This window comes from Petaurus breviceps, unplaced genomic scaffold, assembly GCF_028583685.1.
Source record: "Petaurus breviceps papuanus isolate PSGF00001 unplaced genomic scaffold, PetGlider_PUasm1.0 91041, whole genome shotgun sequence".
NCBI classification, from domain to species: Eukaryota; Metazoa; Chordata; class Mammalia; order Diprotodontia; family Petauridae; genus Petaurus; species Petaurus breviceps.
Window position 1 is genome coordinate 23,378,440 of NW_027187400.1, and position 11,969 is coordinate 23,390,408.

Sequence of the window (11,969 nt, forward strand, 5' to 3'; positions counted from 1 at the left end):
TGTGTGTGTGTGTGTGTGTGTGTGTGTGTGTGTGTGTGTGTGTGTGTAAGTGAGGCCAGATTTGAACTCAGGTCCTCCTGACTCCAGGGCCAGTGCTCTATTCACTGCACCACCTAGCCACCCCTGATATCCATATTCTTTCAAATTTCAAAATAAATTTCCCCTTTTGCCTTATTTTCCTTTTATGTTTACCATTTTCTGACCTTTCCAGATAGTGCCATGTGTTCTCCAGTGAACTGGTTAAAAATGGAATCCTTATAGATGATCTCACTGGACTACTGGAAATTGTGAACTACTGCCCCTTTATACAAGAAGCAAATACTTATCTTTGGAGTGAAGGGAGCCTCACTTAACATCCTGCAGGTGTCCAGATGTAGATTGTTTTCCTTTTTCTCAGGATCCTGAGATGCTTTGTCTTCATTAAATGGATATGATATTGGGAGATTTTAATGCCGTATCAAATGGAAGACTTATTAATTAAAGCTTGAGCATTCTTTGTGAAAGAATACCAGCGTTCAGTTGTTGATATAAACACCAAGTGTTTTGTCCAAAATGATGACATAGCAGAAGGCTCCAGAGATCACTGGAATTTCTGGAAATCTGACTGTAGGAACTGTATGTTCATCTTTGAATACCTTCTTTAGCATACAGCCCATCTCCATGGCCCCAGAATGCCAGCAGGCCTGGTTCATTTCTTGAGGAGTCTTTGTTTTTAAAGCATGATTTCACATGACTTGCTTAAAGGTTTATTCATGTCCTAGGACTGCCTATCCACCATCACCACAGTGGATTTCTTGCATTCCCATTCACTTTCACTGCAAAGACAGTGGCAGGAGCAGATATTCCAGCAGGTTTTGCTTCTTTACTTTATGTTTTACAGTCTTCTCTGTTGCCTCTTTTTCTTTCTGTTAAAGAGCTTATTTTTCATCCTAGTTATCTCAGTAGCTAAGAGCTGAAAAGAATTTGCTGTGGCAATAAACTCTTCCCCATTCCAGGAGACCCACAAGAGCCCTGCTGCCTGGCCTGGTGTTGTCACCAAGAACATAGCCCTGGGTGAACACATGACTCTTTCTCCTTTGCCTCCTCCTCTGGATGGAAGTGTAGTGGGCCAGCCCCACTATGGATTGACATCGGAGCTTGGACCTGCTCTGGTTTTGATGTGGGCTGGTTCACCCCTCCCTAGGCGACCTGATTACCCCTTCCTGCCTTTCTAAGGGTTTACTGTATGGGTACTGAATTTAGTGTGGATACCCGATTGGCTTTAGTCCTGCTGCAGCTCAGAACTCCTAAGCTGAACAATCCAGTAGCCTAGATTAGAGGTGTGCACCACCTAGGCTTGGCCCAGAGCAATACTTTTTTTTAAACATTTAAAGTTTTGAGTTCCAAATTCTATCCCTCCCTCCCTCAGATAGTAAGCAGTCAGATAGAGGTTATGCATGTGTAGTTATGTAAAACATTTCCATAATAGTCCTTTTGTACAAGAAGAGTCAAATAAAAGAAAAAATGAAAGAAAGTTAAAAAAAAAAGTATGCTTTAGTCTATATTCAAACAATATCAGTTCTTTCTCTGGAGGTGGATAGTATACTTTGTCATTGGTCCTTTGGGATTGTCTTGGATCATTATATTGCTAAAAAATAGATAAGTTATTCACAGTTCTTCATCAAACAACATGGTTGTTACTGTGTATAACATTCTCCTGGTTCTGTTCACTTCATTGTGCATCAGTTCATATAAGTCTTTCCAGGTTTTCCTGAAATTGTCCTGCTTGCAATTTCTTATAGCACAATAATATTCCATTACAATCCTATACCACAGCTTGTTTAGCCATTCCTCAGTTGATGGGCATGCCTTCAATTTCCAATTGTTTGCCATCACAAAAAGAACTGCTCTAAATATTTTTGTACACATAGGTCCTTTTCCCTTTTTTTGGATTTCTTTAGGCTATAGACCTAGCAGTGGTATTGCTGGATCAAAGGGAATGCACAGTCGTATAGCTCTTTGGGCCTACTTCCAAATTGCTCTCCACAATGGTTGCATCAGTTCACAACTCCAACAACAGTACATTAGTGTCTTAGTTTTCCCACATCTTCTCCAACGTTCAGTATTTTCCTTTTTTGTCATGTTAGGCAATCTGATAGGTGTGAGGACCTCAGAGTTTTAATTTGCATTTCTCTAATCAATAGTGATTTGAAGTGTTTTTTCATATGACTATGGTTAGCTTTGATTTCTTTGTCTGAAAACTGCCTGTTCATATGCTTTGGCCATTTATCAATTGGAGAATGACTTGTATTTTTATAAATTTGAATCAGTTCTCTATATATTTGAGAAATGAGACCTTTATCAGAGATTCTTGTTGCAAAATTCTTTCCTAGTTTTCTGCTTTCCTTATAATGTTGGTTGTATTGGTTCTGTTTGTGCAAAACTTTTAAATTTTATATAATCAAAATTATCTATTTTACATTTTGTAATGCTCTCTATTGTCTTCTCTGGTCCTAAATTCTTCCCTTTCCATAAGTTGACAGATGAACTATTCTCTCTTAATTTTCTTATGTTATCACCCTTTAGGTGTAAATCATGTAACCATTTTGACCTTATCAATGTGAGATGTTGGTCTGTACTTAGTTTCTGCCATACTGTTTTCCAGTTTTCCTAGCAGTTTTGTCAAATAAAGAGTTTTTGTTCCAAAAGCTTGGATCTTTGGGTTTATCTTACACTAGATTACTGTGGTCATTTACCATGATGTAATTTGTACCTGATCTGTTCCACTGATCCGCCACTCTTATTTCTCAGCCAGTACCAGATTGTTTGGATAATTACTACTTTATAACAGCTTGAGATCTGGTACTACTAGACCACCTTTTTTCACATTTTTTTTTCATTGATTTCTTTGATATCCTCCATCTTTTGTTCTTCCAGATGAATTTTGTTATTTTTTCTAGCCGAGCATCACTTCTTACAGCACAGAATTATGCCATTATATTCTATGCTACAATTTCATTAGCTATTCCCCATCTGGTGGGCCCCCATCTTCCTTCTTTGTTACTACAAAAAATTCTGTTCTAACTATCTTTGTATTTTCAGGAATTTTCTTCCTTTCTTTGCCCCCTTTGGAGTATGTGCCTAATAGTAGTCTTGCTGTCTAAGGCAGGGGATGGGGGTGGGTGGATGTAATACTCAGCATGTGCCAGGTGAGTCCCTTACGCTGTCATCTCATTTGATACTTACAACAACCCTGTGAGGTAGGTGCTCCTATTATCTCCATTTCATAGTAGAGGAAACAGGCAAACAGAGGTTAAGTAGGACTGTCTGAGGCTTAATGGGAACTCGCATCTTCCTGACTCCAGGCCCAACACTCTGTCCACTGCACCACATGACTGGAAAGCTCTGTGCTGCAGGATAGGTAACTTGAGTATGACATTGCAGCTTTTGCTTCTTTTTGGACTCTTGCATGGTTAAAATTGGTGTTAGTGGATGAAAAAAAGAAAAAGATTTCCAGGCAATTTTATTGGATGATTTTTGGGGGGGGTATGGTATTCAGAATCCTTGTTTTCTTTGTATTTCTCTGGAATACTAATAATTCTAAATTTAGATCCCTAATTTTGGCCTTCTGGCCCTATTGTTTTTGTTTGTAGGACTCTGAGATCAGCTCCCAGTTTTATCCTTTTTTGATTTTGCTGCTTGTTCTCTCTCATTTTTTTTGTTTTACCTATTCTACATGGCTCCTCAGAGAGTCTGCTTTTTGAATGAATGAATGAAGCATTTATTAAGCACTTGCTGTTTGCAAAGTACTGTGCCAAGTGCTGAGAATGTAAGTAGAAGAATAAGACAGTGTGACCCTTCCAAGAGCTCACATTCTAATGGGGAAGGCAACACATGGATGATTTCAACTGCAAGTCGAATGGAGAAGTCCCCTGGTCCTTAGGGTGGAGTGGCAAAGCAGACATCGATGCCTCTTTGTCATTTCCACTGATAAAATCATAACAGTTTCTGTGCTGAACCATGTGACAGGGCCAAGGCCTTTGGAGACAAGAGCTCTCTGTTCTGGGTCTTTGGTAGCTGGTGCTGTAGTGCCTTCAGGAGCAGTCCCCAAGCCATGTCTCCTTGTGGGCTGCTGCCCAGGGCAATGGCTGAGGGCAGAGACCCAAAGTCCTGGGTGGGCCCCATTAGGATCAGAGGGGAGACAGTGGGTCCAGTATCAGCGAGGCTTTGACTTGCCTGGCCCATGCTGTCTGCTGCCGTATGGCCATGGGAAGGACAGCTGGGCAGCAATTAGGTTTGAGTTTTTTTGCCAATTTCAGGTTCTTCCTCCAGTGAGCTTATTTCAGTCACATAGATGCCAGTTCTTCCTTTAGATCTTCTGTTGGCACTCTATCCCAATCCGGAATTTCTTGGATGTGTCCATTCTCTTTTGAGTTATGATTCTTCTTGAAGTCTTATTTTTCCTTCTGGGGGTTTCTCCTCACTTTCCTTTACCTCCCATTGTAGGATGATGAGACTTTTTTGGGCTATGACTTTCTGCTGTGTGCCAGGCATGGCACAAAGATCAAGAGGTGCCCACGAGAAGAGAGAAGCAGTTCTGTTTGGGGGTTTATTTGGGGTTTTTGCCTTATTTCAAAATTTGCCAGTCGGCATTATGTCATTTTAAAGTTCTTCCCTGAAAGGTTCATTGTTATTTTCATGACTTGCCCCAGCCTCCAGGTGCCACATGACTTAGACTGTCACCATAAGCACGGTCAGTGACACTGTGACCGGCTTCTCTGCCGCTCACACTTCGCACTCACTCCCTCTCTTCCTTTCTTGGTGCCCACAGGAACCTAGTGCTGATGAGGAGAGTGGAGGGAGGCTGACCACAGCACAGAAAAAGGCGCAGAGCATCATGGAGTCCTTTGAAAATCCATTCAGGATGGTGAGTGGCAGCTGGGGCTCCTCTGGGGTATGGGCTGTGCAGCCAGCAGGCACCTTCTGCTGGCATCTTCCAAGGCAGAGCCAGATGCAGGGTGAAGCCTGCCTGAAGTCTTGTGTTTAACAAAATATTCTTGGTTTTCTCAGTATCTGCCCTCAGAAGAGAACCGTGCCTATGTTTCACAGTCAGCAAAGTTTGACCCAATGTCAAAAATCTATGAAGTAAGTTTGGCTGCTGAATTTTTTGAGGTTCCCAATTCCCTGTGAGAATGAAGAAAGGGGGATGTTTGTGTTCTGAATCCTTTGGGTTGGATATCTTTTAGGAGGTACCACAGTGTGAATGCTACTTTGCAATAATCACTTAAGATTAAGCCTCTTAATAATAATGCCTCAAATTTGTATAGCCCTTAATACTTTTCAAAGCACTTTATCTTGTTTGATCCTCACTAGGGGATGGATAAGGATGGGAGGGGGCTTCCCTGAGTCTAGTCCATCAGAGGCTTTTAAGAGTGGTTTGTTGGCTTGCTTTGTTTGTTAAGCTTTCCAGCTCCTTGCAGAGCATGCTTTGACCAATGCTGACTCCTACCTCGTGTTATATTTATCTGTGTTCCTGTTGTGACTCAGAGAGGGATAGATCGTGGGCTGCCTCTCTTTGGCCTGCCTTACCCAAACATGAGGCATTTTCAAATTCTGTGATTCCTTTTATTTTCAATTATAGATCAGCAATCGTTGGAAGTTGGCAAGCCAGGTACAGATCAAAAAAGAGGCCCAGGAAGCATTGAGAAAGAAAGCCGAGCAGACAGGTGAGTGGCTGTTGTCCTGGGGGTCCTCTGAGCCCATTTCTCACAGCTGTGCAGGAACAGGCTCTGTCCTTGCACCCAGACTAGTGGGGGCCAGAGCAAGAATGGGCTCCGGGAGTGACACAGGACATCCAGCTGGGGGTGTGGAAAAAAAGCAACTCAGCGCTCTCTGGGTGCTTGTCTTACAGCTGCCCGAGAACAGGCAAAGGAAGAGTACAAAACGGCTGCCCAGCAGGTCATCTCGGTCCGGCAGCAAGCTTCGGTAAGTGTCTACTCTTTTTCTGCTACTTTTAAGAAACTCAGCTGGTCTGGAAAATATTGGGCCTGGGTGATAGAGTGAGTTAGAGGCTGTTTTCTACCATGGGCAGTGACTCTTCCCAAGCAGTCATGGAAGCCTGGCTTCATCCTCCACTGCACCCTACCCCATAGTCCTTTGTCCCTGCCCCAAGGGCTCTTCTGCTCCTTCCCTTGGCCTTGTGTCAGGTTCCCCAGCAGGAGCCATGAGACTGGGTTCAGCAGCACCGGACTGTGGCTGCCCCCATCTCTTCAGAGTCATCCAAGTCACTCTTTTTTTTCCCAGAAATCATTCTTCTTTTGGCTCACAGTTAGCAGCTGGATCTGTAACATATTGCATGTTGTTAAAGGGAGAAAAGAATCCTAGGCCTTCATTTCTGTACTGACGAGTTTTCTTGATGGGCTTATGAAACATGCAGCTAGAGAACGCTACTAAGAAGAGGGAAAGGATGGGGAGTGAGCCCGGGAGCCTGGAGCCCAAACAAGAAAAGAAGAAGCTCAGAGTTTCCCAGGAGCCCCCCGAGCAGGAGCCGCCCAAGGAGTTTACCCCTTATGACTACAGCAAGTCAGACTTCAAAGCCTTTGCTGGTAAGGACGAAACCTCCTGCCAGGACAGCCTGTCAGCCTCCCCAGGAAGGCCCTGGCCTGGGCTCAGAGAGGGCACTGACCGTGTCCAACCTGTTGCAATATCCAAGAATTCTAAGAATAATAACAGCAAATGCAAAGCAGTAAGAGAGGATAGGGATGTGGCAATCTTTCTTTCCTTCTCAGAATACTTTTCTTACCTTGCCTAACCATTGTCCACACACTAGGCTGTTAGGCATAGACAGCTCTGCGTGCCTCTGCCCTGAAGCATTGGAAGCCTGCCTGATAAGGAGCCTTCCAGATTTGGAATTAGAACATGGTGCTGAGACCTACCTCTGTCATGTAGATTTGGTCACAGACGACACTCCTGAGCTCCAGGCAGCTCTCGTGACAGTCATGCAGCCCTGGCTAGAGAGTCCAGATGGGGGGAACAGCAGGGGAAGGATGGAGAGAAGCACATCATTCCTCTGGGCAGGACGGGTGGACGGTGTGACCTCGGGGCCGTGCCCTCGACGCTGGTATGGTGCTGCCTTGTCTGCCTCTGGGAAGCACAGCTGCCAGGGGCTGTGAACAGCTGTGCTGGCTGCTGCTTGTCCCCTGGGCGGCAAGCAGGAGGCTGACTCTGAGACCTTTTCTCATCTTTCAGCACACAGCAAACCCCAACAGTCCTCCCAGTTTGATCCAAATGTGCAGGACCCACCTGGCAAGGTAAGGAGCCTCCTTTGAACTTGTCGCTGTGTTCCCAGCGCTGGGGCCACAGAGTGTGGGCCTCGGTGATGACGTGGTGGTGGTCCTTTCCCTCGGAATGTCTTCTCCCCGTTTTTATTTGTTCTGGAGCTTGGAATGGTGCTTGCCAGCCGTAACAGTAGTAAAAGGGGTTGTTAAAGCTGATGCGTGATTTAAAGGCAATGAATTGTTCTGTGTTTCGCTGCCCTGGGAGTTTGAGCTTTTGGCAAGACTGAGAACACTGGCATCAGTGTTAACACAAGCCAGCACATGCCACTGCCAGGCGTCATTGACGCTCCAGGCAGAGCGGGCTGTGGAGCTGGAGGAGACCCACCCTGGCACACCAGCACTGCTTCCTTCAGTGGCTTACACAGCATCTGGCTGTTTGGTGCAAGGGCAGAGGGAGGGACATGGCTGCCGTTGTAATCACTTCTTGATGCTGGGAGGCCTGAGCAGTTTGGCAGCACCAGTTAACCCAAATACAATTTCCTACAAGTTGTTGAAGCTGTGCGAAGTTGCCCATAGCACTGCCCCCTTCTCTTTTCAGAAGTGTGCTGCAGTTGGCAAACCAAAGCAGCCAGCAGGAAACAGAAGCAGATCTTTCGTGTCTGGAAAATCAGAGAGGTATGTTGGGTGGGGAGGGGGGCGGGGGGACAAAGCCGCTCAGGACCCTGGGGGGAAAGGAGGGAGCCACTGATAACTGTAGAAAGCCAGGCTCACCCATGAGTGGGGGGGCCTCTAGGCTGTGCCTGAAGAAAGAGCTTCAGGTAAAGTCCCAGGGGCAAAGGGAAGCCAGGGGTGGCTTGCTTTGTCTCTGTATCCACAGGGCCCAGCACAAAGTGGGTGCCTTACAGTGTTTCCTGACTTACTGAATGCTTGGGGGAATGGTTAATTTTACACCTGAGATCCAGAAAGATGAAGAAGCTTGCCCAATGGATGCCTCGCTAATTCTGGCAGAGCTGGGCCAGGGTCTCTTGACTCCTGGGTCTTTGGGGCTCTGGTTGCATTAGGGTACCTTTGAGAGGCACCGGGCTGTGTCTGGCAGAGTGGAGTGGGGCTGAGGTTCCAGTGTGGATGTGTTTGAAGTGTGGTTTGTGTGCACCTGGTATGTGTGAGTGTGTTTGTGTGGGTCTAGGTATGTTTTTAAAGGAAAAAGCCTAGGATCCCCTAGAGTAAATGCTGAAGTCTAGGATCTTGGGGGGTCCTGAGAGGGAAGAAGGATCCCACACAGTGAAGCCACCCTAGTTTCTTAGCAGCCACTTGTGGGAGCAGCCCTCCTGCACCCCTAATTTGCAGCAGTCTTGGCCTTGGGGAGCCTGCAGGAGCCTTGGGCCAGAGTTGACTCCCTCCCCAAAGAGCCAGAAAGGTGGGTCATTTCCTTCTGGAGGGGCCTCTTCCTGAGCCCTTGATAAGGTCGAGCCGATGGACTGAGGCTCCAGAAAGTTGGAGGTCCCCGTGCTTGGGCTTCCTGACTTTCATGAGCAGCACAAAGCGGAGAATTGAGACTGCCCACAAAACCCAGAGAGAAGAAGTAATTTTTTCTTTGTTTCCCCACGTCCTCGGCAGAGGCTTCAGATACAGCTGGCCCAAGAGATAGTGTTGGTGCTGCAGAGCAGGAGGAGGAGTGCCTGGAGACCAAACAGAGGGTGCTCTTCTGTGTGGACCTCTTATTGAAATATTAAACAAAGAATTCTTACTGGAAGAAGCCAGATCTTTTTCTTTCATTGTCAGCAGAGACTTTGGGAATTATGTGTCAGCACATGATGCCCCATCACCATCACTGTGGCACAGGCAGCTGGCTGGGAAGAGGGCAAGGGGCACCCCCGATGGTGATTGCCATCCAAAGGCCCGCCAGGCAGTGCCCGACCTGGGCCTCTGTTCTCAGGCTTTAGGGCCTCGGGGTTTTCAGCCAAATAACACCTTGGAGTGGTCACCTCTGGCGCTGCCTGGCTGGACAGCGGGATGGCTGAGGACAGCCCTGAAGGTTGCTCTCACTTCAGGCAGTGGCCACACTCCACCAGCAAGCACCCTGATTTGGCAGATACCTCGCCCTGATCCAGAAGAGCTTGTGTAGTTGTTTCCCAGCCTGATGGTCAATGCACATTGTTACCTCCAGAGAGGGCCAGGGGCCTCTCAGGCCGTCCTGTCACCTGACATGGATGGGCTCCTGTAGGCCCTGCGTCCTGGATGCTACTGCCCTTTGGCCCGAGCTCAGGCCTTCCCGGTCTACGTAGAGACACAGGGGTTTCCGGACCTGTTGTATTCTCTGAACAGTCTGCTGGCCATTCTGTGGGAAGGTCACAGGTGGAGGGAGCTGGGAGATGATCCCAAGACATCCATGCACCGGCCCCTGCTGTTCCCACCTCCCACAGACAGGGAACCTGCTGTGGCTGGCTGACTTCATTAAGCTGGCCGCTGTGCCTGGACGTGCTGGAACTGCATTGGCTCCATCATTTAATAAAACATTTTTTGAATTAAACTCATCTCGTTTGCTAAATTAAAACTTCTGGAGTCCAGGGGCCTCTCTGCCATTGTTCTCTAGCAATCTTTTCTGCCTTCAAACCTGTTTGTTGTCTTTAAAGGAGAGAGCCTAGACGCATGAGGTACCTTGTGCTGTGGTGAGTCTGATTGATGTACAGGATGTTTACATCATTGAATGCTTATTTGGAAGTGGGGGAAACAGTCAGATAGGGGGATGTGGGCCTTCCCAGCAGCCTCCCTGAAACAGCTCAAGGCAGGCAAGGCGGATGTGAGCCTAGACCAGCCCCGTGTCAGAGGGCTTCAGAACCACATGTAGGGTAATTAGCATTTAATATTCTGTAATTAACATGCTTAATGTAATTCTATTTCTGAGAAGTTATTTGACATTTTCATAAAAGCAGAAAGCATATTCACACCCAGAGAGCAAAGCCCGGTTTATCAAAAAATGATATGCCAGTCTCTCTTCGGTGTTGAATATGTATGGATGAATTTCGCCTCTTCCAGAATACTGGTGGTAAAATTAGAAACGCTCATTTAGGGGACTTGAGCATCATTTCAATTCAGAGGCAAAACAGCATTTTCCTCTTATTACTGTCACATCCCCAGCAGTGTGCTAAGCTCTCAACGAATCTCAAACGGGTGGAGGTGGGAGGAGGGAAAAGTCTGCTGAATTTATCTTCAAATTATGTTCCGTTGAAGTTGTGTTGCTATGATTATATGTTTAAAGGAGATAGAGACCCAGAGCTAGCAAGCCAAGCTCTTGCACCTCGGGCTCCATCAGTGATACAATCTAGGCTTGTGCAACAAAGTGACTGTCCTCCCAACAATGTAACTGGATTAATTTCTCCTTGGCTTTTAGAATTTCAAAGGGTCTCGTCAGTTTCTCAAAGTCCGGGCTGAGAAAGGAGCTGGCACCGGGACGTTTGAGCCCAGGTGGTCTGTTTAAGAGACTGACCTCCGATTCCCACCCTCAGCCCCACCACACTGGTAAATGGCAAGCCGAGGGCGCACTGAAGCCGAAGCCCCCTTGCCTAGTTCCAGGAAAACAAACACTCCAGTTGCACAACCCACACTCCCCAGCCATTGCTTTACGAGCTAAGATTCCTCTGATTCCTCTGGCACATTTCCCGCAGCAGCCTCGATAAGCACCATTAAGTGTTTCTCGTCCAAAGTGGGGCCAAGGCCTGAATGGATGCGGGGCAGACCGACCGGGCGGCCAAGCTCTCGGCACCCAAAGAAGAAGCCCTCATCTGTCCACAAGTGGCCACACCGAGGGCAGATCTTCCGGGGCACCTGGTCCGCACGGCCGCCCGGGAGGCTGAGCAGGGGCTGCCGCCTCGCCCCGGGACACGGAAGCCCCGAGCCGGACCCGCAAACCGAGCCCACCAGCCTTCCCCACGTGGCCCCACCGAAGGAGTCGCACAAACATGCTAGCCCTGACGGACAGCCCGCTCCAGCCACTAGGCGCCCGGGTGCAAGCCCGCGGACCAATGAGCGTTCGCGGGGCCCGGGTCGCTTCTGGACTCGCTGGTTGGCCCGCGGGCCGGCTATCCAGTGGCCATTGGTGGAGGCCGGCTCCGCCCCTGAGCCCGAACACCGCCCCTCCCCTGCCGAACACTGTCCTGGCCGGGCCCCCGGGTTAGGCTGCGGCGCGGGCTGGCGGGAGGGCAGACGGGCGGGCGCTGCTGGCCCCGTTGTGCTGCGGCCGCCACGGCCTGTGCGTCCCCCGGCCCCGCCATGGAGCCCGGGCCCCCCGCCATCCGCGAGGGTTGGTTCCGGGAGACGTGCAGCCTGTGGCCGGGCCAGGCCATGTCCCTGCAAGTGGACGAGCTGCTCCACCACCAGCGCTCCCGCTACCAAGAGATCCTGGTCTTCCGCAGGTACCGCGGCCCTCCTCCCCTCTCCAACCCTCCTCGGGCCTGGCTCCCACGTTCCCCAGTCCCCCGTCTCCCCCGGCCTGGCTCTGGCCTGGTACCATCCCTCCGCCTTGCAGGACCTGGCACCTTCTTCCCCTCTGCTACCTCCTCCCAGCGGTGCTTCCTCCTGCCCCCGCCCGAGGTCTGCTTCTCCTGCCCCCCAGCTCTGCTCCATTCTGTCCCCCCAGCTGTCCACCCCTGCGCTCCCCAGCTCTGCTCCCCCCCTGCCCTGCTCCCTCCTCTACCTCCCCAGCTTTGCTTCCTC

General features: G+C 48.7%; 2 protein-coding genes across 3 annotated transcripts in view; both read left to right on the top strand.

Annotated features, from left to right (window-relative positions):
• The window catches only part of EXOSC10 (exosome component 10), a 41,423-nt gene extending 31,637 nt beyond the window's left edge, over positions 1-9,786 (top strand). Inside the window, exons 18-25 of one of the 2 annotated variants that reach the window (XM_069078741.1) lie at positions 4,811-4,906; positions 5,050-5,124; positions 5,621-5,705; positions 5,891-5,964; positions 6,416-6,584; positions 7,228-7,289; positions 7,855-7,931; positions 8,874-9,786. In XM_069078741.1, the coding sequence (XP_068934842.1) occupies positions 4,811-4,906; positions 5,050-5,124; positions 5,621-5,705; positions 5,891-5,964; positions 6,416-6,584; positions 7,228-7,289; positions 7,855-7,931; positions 8,874-8,904 (669 nt within the window). In that variant the 3' untranslated portion in view covers positions 8,905-9,786. Of the gene's footprint in view, positions 1-995; positions 2,688-4,810; positions 4,907-5,049; positions 5,125-5,620; positions 5,706-5,890; positions 5,965-6,415; positions 6,585-7,227; positions 7,290-7,854; positions 7,932-8,873 lie in introns of those variants that run through there. The other variant, XM_069078742.1, reaches the window with a different exon arrangement.
• A 1,644-nt stretch (positions 9,787-11,430) lies between these two features.
• The window catches only part of SRM (spermidine synthase), a 10,744-nt gene continuing 10,205 nt past the window's right edge, over positions 11,431-11,969 (top strand). The window contains exon 1 of the mRNA XM_069079231.1: positions 11,431-11,668. Coding sequence (XP_068935332.1) covers positions 11,526-11,668 — 143 coding nt within the window. The 5' untranslated portion in view covers positions 11,431-11,525. The remainder of the gene's footprint in view (positions 11,669-11,969) is intronic.